The sequence below is a fragment of the Sardina pilchardus genome, chromosome 3 (assembly GCF_963854185.1).
Source record: "Sardina pilchardus chromosome 3, fSarPil1.1, whole genome shotgun sequence".
NCBI classification, from domain to species: domain Eukaryota; kingdom Metazoa; phylum Chordata; class Actinopteri; order Clupeiformes; family Clupeidae; genus Sardina; species Sardina pilchardus.
In genome coordinates this window covers 20,066,345-20,079,927 of record NC_084996.1, presented here as the reverse complement: position 1 = coordinate 20,079,927, position 13,583 = coordinate 20,066,345, and the positions used below count along the sequence as shown (strand labels likewise).

At 39.2% G+C, this 13,583-nt stretch overlaps 1 protein-coding gene across 1 annotated transcript in view; it reads left to right on the top strand.

Moving 5' to 3' along the window:
• The window catches only part of LOC134076168 (carbonic anhydrase-related protein 10-like), a 37,036-nt gene that overhangs the window by 11,911 nt on the left and 11,542 nt on the right, over positions 1–13,583 (top strand). Inside the window, exon 3 of the mRNA XM_062531171.1 lies at positions 12,775–12,917. Coding sequence (XP_062387155.1) covers positions 12,775–12,917 — 143 coding nt within the window. The remainder of the gene's footprint in view (positions 1–12,774; positions 12,918–13,583) is intronic.

The following is a 13,583-nucleotide window of genomic DNA, read 5'->3' as shown; positions in this document are numbered from 1 at the left end:
GTAATATCATTCAATATTTCAGCCATTCCGTTACCTACCATGTAATTATGTGGTAACTATACTGGTAAAAATTAGGGTAACTACAGAGTAAATATAAAACCATTACATAGAAATGTCTTAACTATTACAAAGAAACTATTCTGAATTAAGGGTCAATTACTTCTGTAAAATAAAGGTAACTACAGGATAATTATTACACAATTACCACATAAAGAATGAGAAATCATGGCCATGTTACCTAGTAGTACCATTCAATATTTCAACCATTCAATTACTTATTTAATATGTAATTGTGCTACTTTGGCTGGTATTAAAATGGTATTTACTGGGAAAGAACACAGTTGTTTCTAAGAAACTACATTCTTTATTTCCCTTTTATTTTGCTGTCATCACCAGCACATAGGCCTATACCCATTTATCATGCATGGGTTTATTCAGTACTTACCTCATAACAACAACTCTATCAGGGTCCATCTTCCTTATTACTGGGTCATTGTACATACTGATTAAAATGTACTTGGTAAATACATGGTTGTTTCCATTGTACTGATGTCCGCACCTAATTGTCACCATGCATTTTCTGCAATATTACCTGATTAAACTGCACTAATTTCCAGGTAAATAAGATGAAACTGGACTGGAAAAGAAAGCCTGAATTTTTACCATGTTTTTAACAACCACTTACCAAGTAATTATACAAAGACATTTCTTTTTAACTCCAACCTACCATGTATACATTCTGCAATATTACCAGGTTATAAATAAGTAAATAAGACGAAACTGGACTGGAAAAGAAAGTATGAAATGTTTCCATTTTATTAACAGCTTCTTTCTAACTAATTACACAATGATCCATTTATTATTAATTCCATCCATTCAAGTTATGACCGTGCATTTTCTTCAGTATTACCAGGTTATTCACAAGTATTTTCTAAGTAAATAAAATGAAACTGGACTGGAAAAGAAAGTCTGGATTATTCCCACATTGTTAACAACTGCTTTCCAAGTAATTACACAATGATCCATTTATTTTTCATTCCATCCATTCAAGTTATGATCATGCATTTTCTTCGGTGTTACCAGGTTATTCACAACTATTTTCTAGGTAACTAAGACGAAACTGGACTGGAAAAGAAAGTATGAATTGTTTCCATTTTATTAACAGCTTCTTTCTAACTAATTACACAATGATCCATTTATTTTTCATTCCATCCATTCAAGTTATGATCATGCATTTTCTTCCGTGTTACCAGGTTATTCACAACTATTTTCTAGGTAACTAAGACGAAACTGGGCTGGAAAAGAAAGTATGGATTATTCTCACATTGTTAACAACTACTTTCCAAGTAATTACACAATGATCCGTTTATTATTAATTCCATCCATTCAAGTTATGACCGTGCATTTTCTTCAGTATTACCAGGTTATTCACAAGTATTTTCTAAGTAAATAAAATGAAACTGGACTGGAAAAGAAAGTCTGGATTATTTCCACATTGTTAACAACTGCTTTCCAAGTAATTACACAATGATCCATTTATTTTTCATTTCATCCATTCAAGTTATGATCATGCATTTTCTTCGGTGTTACCAGGTTATTCACAACTATTTTCTAGGTAACTAAAACGAAACTGGACTGGAAAAGAAAGTCTGGATTATTCTCACATTGTTAACAACTACTTTCCAAGTAATTACACAATGATCCAATTATTATTAATTCCATCCATTCAAGTTATGACCGTGCATTTTCTTCAGTATTACCAGGTTATTAACAACTATTTTCTAAGTAATCAAGATGAAACTGGACTGGAAAAGGAAGTATGAATAAATTCACTATTTAGGTTATTCTTATTTACACATTCATCACACATGCATTACACTCAATCTTCAATAGTTTTCAATAGGCTAACTTTCAGTTTCAGGTATACTATCGAATGTAATACAACCAACATCCAAGCAGTAAATAAATCATACATAAACATTGATTTTTCAATGCATTAAAATAAAATACCACTATAGCCGATGTAACGTTGCTAGTGTGCGTTGAAGCCTAAAACCAAAACGGCTCTTTCACGCCACTCCAGCAGCGCAACAGACAACTCACTGTGCAGGCTAGTTATGGATGGACAGACGTCTTCAGCGAGGCTCGTGGTCCGTGGAGATTCGGAGAGAGGAAAAGTGCGAGTGGCAGTGCAGGCTATATCACACAAAGTCATTCGTGCTAACAGCTAGGTCTTGCTGACTAGCTGAAGAAGGCTTTATACTCACGGGAAACTCTCGGTCGCAGTCCTCGAAATATTCACTTCCAACACAACTTCACCGTCTAGCAGTAATGTTTAAGTGAGTCTTTTACCCACTAAACACAAAGGCTATACATTAGGCTGCAGTAAACTTCTCCCTCTAACAGTCGTTCTCCCTTCTTCTCACGTGCTTCTCCGTGGTGTAGTTTGTTTCTCCCGCATGTATTTCCTGACCCTTGACATCTAGCTCAATTTTCATTGGCTCAAATAATACAAACGTAACACAAAATACACATTTCCATTCTTTTCACTTTTAGAATCAAAACATAATATCTTGACAACATTTCAGTAACTATGACATTATAAGCAAAATATTTTCAGCCTACCCATACTGAAAACGTTGACTCTTGTCTTGTTTTCAGTATGGGTAGGCTGAAAATATTTTGCTTATAATTTCATTATAAACAAAATATAATTTAATTATCAATCAAAACATAATATCTTGACAACATTGCAGTAACTATGAAATTATACACAAAATATTTACATCTAAACCAATGCATGAAATTCAACAAACATGACTGCGTGCCTACAAGAGTCAACGTTTTCAGTATGGGTAGGCTGAAAATATTTTGCTTATAATGTCATAGTTACTGAAATGTTGTCAATATATTATGTTTTGATTCTAAAAGTGAAAAGAATGGAAATGTGTATTTTGTGTTAGGCCTACGTTTGTATTATTTGAGCCAATGAAAATTCAGCTAGGTCAAGGGTCAGGAAATACATGAGGGAGAAACTAACGACACCACGGAGAAGCACGGTGAGAAGAAGGGAGAACGACTGTCTAGAGGGAGAAGTTTACTGCAGCCTAACACATGTATAGCCTTTGTGTTTAGTGGGTAAAAGACTCACTTAAACATTACTGCTAGACGGCGAAGTTGTGTTGGAAGTGAATATTTCGAGGACTGCGACCGAGAGTTTCCCGTGAGTATAAAGCCTTCTTCAGCTAGTCAGCAAGACCTAGCTGTTAGCACGAATGACTTTGTGTGATATAGCCTGCACTGCCACTCGCACTTTTCCTCTCTCCGAATCTCCAAAGACCACGAGCCTCGCTGAAGACGTCTGTCCATCCATAACTAGCCTGCACAGTGAGTTGTCTGTTGCGCTGCTGGAGTGGCGTGAAAGAGCCGTTTTGGTTTTAGGCTTCAACGCACACTAGCAACGTTACATCGGCTATAGGCTAGTGGTATTTTATTTTAATGCAAAGCAAAAGCAATGTTTATGTATGATTTATTTACTGCTTGGATGTTGGTTGTATTACATTCGATAGCCTACCTGAAACTGAAAGTTAGCCTATTGAAAACTATTGAAGATTGAGTGTTATGCATGCGTGATGAATGTGTAAATAAGAATAACCTAAATAGTGAATTTATTCATACTTCCTTTTCCAGTCCAGTTTCATCTTAATTACTTAGAAAATAGTTGTTAATAACCTGGTAATACTGCAGAAAATGCATGGTCATAACTTGAATGGATGGAATTAATAATAAATGGATCATTGTGTAATTACTTGGAAAGTAATTGTTAACAACGTGAGAATAATCCAGACTTTCTTTTCCAGTCCAGTTTCATTTTACTTACTTAGAAAATACTTGTGAATAACCTGGTAATACTGAAGAAAATGCACGGTCATAACTTCAATGGATGGAATTAATAATAAATGGATCATTGTGTAATTACTTGGAAAGTAGTTGTTAACAACGTGAGAATAACCCAGACTTTCTTTTCCAGTCCAGTTTCGTTTTAGTTACCTAGAAAATAGTTGTGAATAACCTGGTAACACCGAAGAAAATGCATGATCATAACTTGAATGGATGGAATGAAAAATTAATGGATCATTGTGTAATTACTTGGAAAGCAGTTGTTAACAATGTGAGAATAATCCATACTTTCTTTTCCAGTCCAGTTTCGTCTTAGTTACCTAGAAAACAGTTGTGAATAACCTGGTAACACCGAAGAAAATGCATGATCATAACTTGAATGGATGGAATGAAAAATAAATGGATCATTGTGTAATTAGTTAGAAAGAAGCTGTTAATAAAATGGAAACAATTCATACTTTCTTTTCCAGTCCAGTTTCATCTTAGTTACCTAGAAAATACTTGTGAATAACCTGGTAATACTGAAGAAAATGCACGGCCATAACTTCAATGGATGGAATTAATGATAAATGGATCATTGTGTAATTACTTGGAAAGTAGTTGTTAACAATGTGAGAATAACCCAGACTTTCTTTTCCAGTCCAGTTTCGTTTTAGTTACCTAGAAAATAGTTGTGAATAACCTGGTAACACCGAAGAAAATGCATGATCATAACTTGAATGGATGGAATGAAAAATTAATGGATCATTGTGTAATTACTTGGAAAGCAGTTGTTAACAATGTGAGAATAATCCATACTTTCTTTTCCAGTCCAGTTTCGTCTGAGTTACCTAGAAAACAGTTGTGAATAACCTGGTAACACCGAAGAAAATGCATGATCATAACTTGAATGGATGGAATGAAAATTAAATGGATCATTGTGTAATTAGTTAGAAAGAAGCTGTTAATAAAATGGAAACAATTCATACTTTCTTTTCCAGTCCAGTTTCGTCTTAGTTACCTAGAAAATAGTTGTGAATAACCTGGTAACACCGAAGAAAATGCATGATCATAACTTGAATGGATGGAATGAAAAATAAATGGATCATTGTGTAATTAGTTAGAAAGAAGCTGTTAATAAAATGGAAACAATTCATACTTTCTTTTCCAGTCCAGTTTCGTCTTATTTACTTATTTATAACCTGGTAATATTGCAGAATGTATACATGGTAGGTTGGAGTTAAAAGAATGTCTTTGTATAATTACTTGGTAAGTGGTTGTTAAAAACATGGTAAAAATTCAGGCTTTCTTTTCCAGTCCAGTTTCATCTTATTTACCTGGAAATTAGTTCAGTTTAATCAGGTAATATTGCAGAAAATGCATGGTGACAATTAGGTGCGGACATCAGTACAATGGAAACAACCATGTATTTACCAAGTACATTTTAATCAGTATGTACAATGACCCAGTAATAAGGAAGATGGACCCTGATGGAGTTGTTGTTATGAGGTAAGTACTGAATAAACCCATGCATGATAAATGGGTATAGGCCTATGTGCTGGTGATGACAGCAAAATAAAAGGGAAATAAAGAATGTAGTTTCTTAGAAACAACTTTGTTCTTTCCCAGTAAATACCATTTTAATACCAGCCAAAGTAGCACAATTACATATTAAATAAGTAATTGAATGGTTGAAATATTGAATGGTACTACTAGGTAACATGGCCATGATTTCTCATTCTTTATGTGGTAATTGTGTAATAATTATCCTGTAGTTACCTTTATTTTACAGAAGTAATTGACCCTTAATTCAGAATAGTTTCTTTGTAATAGTTAAGACATTTCTATGTAATGGTTTTATATTTACTCTGTAGTTACCCTAATTTTTACCAGTATAGTTACCACATAATTACATGGTAGGTAACGGAATGGCTGAAATATTGAAGGATATTACTAGGGAACATGGCCATAATTTCTTTCTTTTTATGTAGTAATTGTGTCATAATTATTCTGTAGTAACCTGTACATTCTCAGAAGTAATTAAACATTAATTCAGAATAGTTTCTTTGTAATAGTTAAGACATTTCTATGTAATTGTTTTATATTTACTCTGTAGTTACCCTCTTTTTACCTATATTAGTTACCACATAATTACTTAATATTACCATGTTGTTACCTGGTAAATACCTAGTAATTAGGGGACTGTAAAAGGAAGTGGTACCAAGCCTTGTAATTAAATAAAAATGTTATATAGCAACATGACATAAAACTGTGTCACACAGCAGCACTTAACTGCGCCCAATTTGAACTTGATCCTTAAAAGCCCCGCAGTAATCGTAAGACGACAGGAGCTAGAGAAGATCTCCCTTGTAGGAAGAAACCTCGGGCACACCCAGAGGAGGGGGTGGGGGGGGGGGGGGGGGTACAATCTGCTGGAGGCCAGCTGTGTGTAGATAGATGAGAATGCGCACATCAGGAAGAGAATAATACTGTAGCATAGATAATGCCTCGCAGAATCAACACAAGTCTATATGACCAGGGATGTGGATGTTTATCCACCTGAAATATCAGAAATCGAGTTTATCCAGCTTTTATTAGAGTTTATCCACCTGTCAAAAGAATTTATTCACCAACTCCTACTTTTAACATTCAAAAATTACACTTATGAGTTACACTCTGTACACTCATCAACACTCTAGGAACCATTCAATACCATTGGTATTGTTATAAACACTGGACCATAACCTCCACTGTTATAAAACATGTTCTGAATGCCTTTTTAAACTAAATCTGATGACGCATAACTCAGTCCACCTTAAAGGGACACGTCACCGATTAGCATTAAGCTTTGTATCTTTAGAAAACCAGTCATGTTTTTGAATGGTCGTGCATCATTCCCTCAGTTTGCCTTGAGATGGGAGAAATACGGATTTCAAAGTTGGACTTCCTGCTGTCAATGATGTAAAAATCATTATTTTACATCATTGAAAGCAGGAAGTCCTATTCATGGGCTTCATTGAAATCTGTATTTCTCCCATCTCAAGGCAAACTGACGGAATGATGCACGACCATTCAAAAAGACACAAAGATACAAAGCTTAATGCTAATCGGTGAAGTGTCCCTTTAACCCCAATCACAGAATTTGTTTACCCACCTCTTATTTTACCACTACATCCCGATATAACTGTTTATAATTAACCATGCTCATGAAGCGCTATGGTGTGGCTGAAGACCAGAGCATAAGACAACTCTTCATATGAAGTCTCAGTGGCCTCATGAAGAGCATTTGCTGAATAAACAGCCTCTTTTTAACGTTTCACAATGGCTCTTGTCCCATGCTTTTGTTATGCCTTCAGATATTCTAAGATTCTAAGCCCTAAGGGCATGTACTGTAGCAACACTGTATACTGTATCTGCAGTCTTTCTGGGCCATTTTATCAATCTGAGGCATTATTATTACTTAATATTCCTTTGTGAATGTGTTTAGAATAGTTGGTCAATGATCATTTAATAATTTGCTCTGTAATAATTTCATAATTAATTGTTGATCAGAATTTATGTATTTGCAGTAGTTGGTTTCCACTGCTACGATGTTAACAGAGGATATAACTGCAGAAAAAAAAAAATCTTTCAGTTGACGTCAAATCCTCAGCCCAAAGCTCCTGTTGAACAGCAAAGGAATAAATTATATGGGTTTTGCTGAGCTATTATAACACTGAGAAAGTGTCATGGCTGTCTCTGCACCGGATTTCCAGAGTGTATGAATATATCTCATTAATTTGTTTTCCGAGACAGCTCTCGCCGGCGTGAAGAATCAGTTGTCTTTTAACTGAATAGAAAAGTCCTCCTCATTCGTACTTGATCATTTCAAAAGCATAGTTCATCTTTGTTCCCTGGTCTGAACTTCCACAATGTGACTTTTGTGGAACAATTTATACTTCTTCTGTATTGGCATCATTATACAACACTTGTGATGTGTTTAACCCAACTGTACATCGCGAATTGTTGAACAAAAGGATGGCACACTAAACACGCCTGATAATCAAATTGCCTTTTAATCCATTCAGAGGGCGTTTCATGCTAAGGTCATCAGAAGATGGGCTGATAGCAGTTTTGGCAGATAAGCGACTACTAGGCAACACGCTGGCTAAGCTATTGAACATCAGGCACTGAGGAGTGAAAAAAAAAAAAAAAAAGATAGACTTTAGGCAAAGCATCAGATTAACATTATCTCTTTTGTTGTGGAATCCCACTTGAAAGGGCACACACTTGAACATTATTCATTTAAGGGTAGCTCTGAAAGTTCCCCCAGAATATATTACGGGAGAATTTCATCGCTGCTAGCAAGAAACCCCAGACAGTGTTTTTAAGAATTTCAAAGGGAACATACAGCAACAAAGACTGCTCGCAGCGCTTGCAGCCGATTTCACCTTGGCAGGTTTTTACATTTGTGGTGCAGAATTGCGATGTTCATGCAAAGGGCTTATTCAACCTTTTGAATGCGCGTCCTGTGTTGATACAAAAGGCGCCTGCCGAGGCTTCTGAGGCTCGCATTGACCCCACGTTGGTGTGGCCCTACACGATACAGCGCAAGGGTGTGTGCAATTTTGACAAAATTTGGGTCTGTGTCTCCTTTGGAGGGAGAATTTGCAGCAAACCAGCCAACCAAATGTCAGTGTGCAGCTCAGCAAAGGGGATTACCGCACGGTTACATCATTATTTTTGGAAACAGACATTTATTTAGGTCACCTAACACATAAAGCGCCCCAAAGTGCAGCCAGAGGAGCGATATAATTGATTACCAGAAAAAGTCAAAATGGTCCTCTCTCACACAGAGGTCTAGGCTCATTACCGATACCTCTGGGGAGATGAGAAAAACATGAAATAGCCCCACAAATCTTTAATGCGCTGACAAGCTTTTAACGGATTTCACAAGTTTCCTTTATTTGTTAATTTGGTCGCTAGGTTACACGTCAATCAGTGGCAAGTGCTGTATTGAGTTGGTATGAGGCTGCTGAGATGGCTTTGAAAATTAATGACTGAAATGCATTAAAATCCATCAGCAGAATTTTCAAATCACTGTGAAAGATGGATCAGGATTTTTTAATTAATTGACTGAGCATGTTGGCGTGTACCCTTATGCAGGTAGGAAACAACAGGCCTGTGATCTTTCTGCGAATCATAAACCCGAGTAGGCCTATATGTATCACACACATGCTTTTAAAGCTCCATATTTAGCAGTCAATCTACTAACAGCATGTACACACACACACACACACAGACAGCACCTATGTTTACGTCCGGAGAGATCTTTGAAAGCCTGCGGTGCATTTACAGATCAGCGGTGAAGGGCCAATCCACTCGACTTGTGGGACAGCCGCTGTTCGCCGCTCGGATGGGAGGCCCGCGCGTGTGTGTGCGTGTGTGTGTGTGTGGGGGGGGGGGGGGGGGGGCGTGGAGCGTATCAGCTCTTAATCTCTCCACTTAGGGCGGGGAGAGGAGAGGAGAGGAGGCGCGGCACCCTGTCAGTGACCCGTCGAGCGTTGACGCGGCCGCTCTGGACGCAGCGGCACAGCCACAGCGGACGTCTCTGGCGAGGGGCCTGACGGGTCAGGATTTCGCCGTGAGGTCGGCCAGACACATCTGTTGCCCCTCCCCACACTCACAGCGTGCCAAGCTCCCTCGCTCTCTCTCTCTCTCTCTCTCACTCTCTCTCTCTCCATCCCTCTCTCAATCTGTCTCACTCTCACTCTCTCTACATCCCTCCCTGCCTCCCTCCCTCACATACAATTTCCTCTCCATCCATCTCTCTCTCTCTCTCTCTCTCTCACCCTCCCTCCCTCTTTCTCTATATCCATCTCTATCCCTTTCACCCTCTCTCTCTCTGTCCCTCCCTCCCTATCTCTCTCTCCCACCCTCCCTCTTCATCCCTCCCTCCCTCCCTCTCTCCGTGTTTCTGGCTCCATCACTCTGTGCAGGGGATTCTCTGTGTGTTTTTTCTCTCTCTCGCGCTCCATGCATCATGTCTATTAAAACGCGGCCATTTGTTTTTCCTTTTTTTTTCTGCTTACCTGCTGACTCTGTCTGTGAGTATGAAGATGTGGCCGCCGTATCTTGGCAGGCTCTGTGATAACAAACGAACCGTCGCGCGCCGCGCGCGCCTATTGGCCCCGCAGACGTCGGTAGGAGTAAATCCTACATAAAACACACGGAACTCACGGATCAGCAGTCGTGTGTGTGCTCGCGCCTACAGAGCAATTTTATGTCTCCTTCGCCCCTTTTCTCTTTCCCTTTTTTTCTCTCTTCCTATTGAGAATTTCATTAAGATTGCCCATGCCCTCCCCATTAACAGGCAAAGTCCAGGAAACAGCCCCGTCGAGTCAGACTAATCCGTCCCTCTAATAACTCAGTGAGGTGGTGGTATAATGAAACCACCCTGCAGACTGACATTTAGCAGATGATTATGTCTAAAGCAACTTTAAAGCAATTTAGTCGAGTCATTCATTTTATCTGGCGTTGTGCTCCGGGGAGCATGAAACCATAGAGCCTACTGCACCACTGCAGATACAGGGGGCTCGGGCCTCTGTATATCAATGTCATAAGCAAAGAACGTCAAGGCAAAGGCCATATTTGACCAACTGGTACATTCTTCAAATACTGGTGCAGGAAAGTAATAACAGCAAAGTAATAACTGTGGCATTTCAGTTATGGAGTTGACAGCCTGTGCCATGGCATGTGTGTGTGTGCAGGTTTGTGTGTGTGTGCAGGTTTGTGTGTGTGTGTGTGTGTGTGTGTGTGTGTGTGGGCGTCCATATATATTCATTTCACTACAAAGGTTTAAAAACTTTTGTCATTTTTTGGACATTATTTTTTTTGTTTAAGTTAAATATAAGTGCAAGCACATAAAAAAGTTATTATATCAGTGTATGTTAATGTCATTAATATCAATATCAATATTCTGAAGTCAAAGGCTGGAAAATCAAAAAATATCATTCTTATACTGCCTTATATATGGTAACACATAAAAGACATACACAAAACTTGTGTTTTTTATGTGTTACCATACAAGGCACTATACAAAACTTGTGTATGTACAATATGTCTGTCTGTCTGTCTCTCTGTCTATCTGTATGTATGTATCTATGTCTATGTGTATGCTTATACCACTGCTTGGTCAAATTTCCTATTGTGATGCGCTATTTGGAACGTGCATTATTTTTTGATATACGCACAGCTATGAAGTAGTTCCTTTCCAGCAGCAATATAAACGAAAATAGATAGATAGATAGATAGATAGATAGATAGATAGATAGATAGATAGATAGATAGATACTTTATTGATCCCCAAGGGGAAATTCAAGATGATAGTAGCAGTGGTATAAGCGGGATAATCAACTCTGCGCTGTAAATTTATAGGAAAATAATGCACTTATCGAACTCTGCCTGCGGCGTCGGGACCTTATTACCACTTCGAACATGCATTATTTTCCTATAAACGCACGGCGCGTCGTTGATTATCCCTAACATACTGTATCATCTCCATAGAATGTAGGTTGTAGCTGATGGGTTTTTTTAAACTAAGTTATTGACAAAATCTCATTCTATGACAACTTTGTAAGATGAGGTGAAGTGTTTCTTGAAGTTGCATGCATTTGTGGACATTATATCTGAATTGCTTTTTTCCTCTTCAGTATCAGTAAAACTCCATTGAATTCTAAAACGCTGAAGCTCAATACAGCACCTCAGAAGTACACAGAATACAGATAGACCCTTAGAGGGAGAGGAGAGAGAATTCCAAGAGGACGCCATACAGCTGATTCTAGATAGTTGATATATATGCAGTCAAACACTACCGGCACATCTATATTATGGAGCTATTTCCGGGAGTGGATTATGTGATTTCTCTAAGTGTGGTAAATGGCCGCTCCACAGGTCCTGAGCGTCTGTATAAACAGGCCGCCGCTGCTGTGAAGTTTGCATTGGCTGAGAAAGCAAGACAGCACCGGGCGCTAGCAGGGGCAACCTGAGTTTAATTATAGCACCGCAGGTTAATGATGTCATTGATGAAGTGGCCGGAATATCTCCCAAGGCCTGCAGGCACTTATCTCCCTCCGCCAAGGCCCTGCCTCCCCTGCATGCTCCGCACCTGTGGGCCGCGATTGGCTTGAGGTGTGCTAATGAGACCGAGCCCACATCATTATCAGCATCCTGTGTTCGCCCAAATGGCAATCATTCATCTTCATTTGCGCAGAATATCGGAATTTCAGACCCCTGTCACAACAAACATGTTAGTTAGTTTTTCCCAGCCTCCTCCTCCTCCTCCTCCTATCACCATAAGCTGCCCAAGGCTCATCTGTTGGTGCTGCTGCGGTACATCAGCGATGATAACAACTGATCTCTTCCCTGATCTTCTTGGCTGCGAGAGGAGCCTGCATAAATCAGAAACTGCCTGGTGGAGGGCATGCTAGTGGCTGCCGTCTGGTGACAGATTGCTTTACACGTTCATGAGGCATTCAAGTGCTGAATGCCATCTTGCCGCAGAACAAGCTAACCCAAATGTGTCTGGACTGTATCTAATCCACGCTATCAGATACTGTCCAAGTGATGAATTTCAGACCCCGCGCTGCACTGGGGTTTGTAATGCATCTTATGTGCTCGCGACTGACACTCGGTGTAACTCTTGCCGGCCAAAACTTGTTGTTGTTGGTCTTTTTGGTGGTACCCGCTGTAAAAAATGAATGAGCATGACCTTGGGATTTCTGCCTCTAAATGATAAATCTCTGGGGCAGCCCGTGGCAAACCTTGCCTTAGGCCATCTGAATGTGAAAGCTTTCTACCTTTTGCTGTTTCATGTTCATTGTCTTTCTTCCTTTTCTCTCTCTCGTTGTGTTGTAGTGCCATCCTTCTGGGGCCTGGTCAACTCGGCATGGAACCTGTGTGCCATTGGGAAGAGACAGTCTCCGGTGAACATTGAGACCAGCCACATGATGTTCGATCCCTTTCTGACGCCTCTACGCCTTAATGCAGGCGGCCGGAAAGTAAGAGATTATGAAGCGCGCACACACATTGCTGGGGAATGGTGGGTGGGTGGGAGGGTGGATAAATGGATCAAAACAAATGGATGGATAGATAGACAGATAGATAGAGAGATAGACAGATAGATAGATAGATAGATAGATAGATAGACAGACTAGAGTCACTAGACAATCTATTAATCTTATCGGAAGCATCGGAGGCTCAGTTAAAGTCCCATTATTCAGCTAAGGCACTGTAGTCGCAGCAGTCAGAGCTGGGGAAAATAGAACTACCTACCATGCTTCTTTTTCCACCCTTGAAGTGGGCCAGATGAGGCTACTAATTAGATCTGCCTGTGGTTAAAGACTGCCCTGTAGTAAAACTAATTAGCAAATCCATATGCTTGACACAGAATACTGCGGAGAACTTCCATTCCACTCTCTGTGTCTACAAATTCCACCCCAGGGCACCAGTAAAAGGTGGGAACCACCAGGGACCCAAGCATTTCACTTAATCATAATTAGGCCTGATTTGGTATGATCATGACTCTTCAATATCTCCTCTATCGCACTTGCTTTAAAAAGGTGAATAATAATAGAAGAGAGAAAAAAAAAATCTTGAAGCGGTAATTTAAAGCATTACTTCAAAGATTGGAGAAATCTTCAAAGCCTTGGAAAAACTGTTTGCCT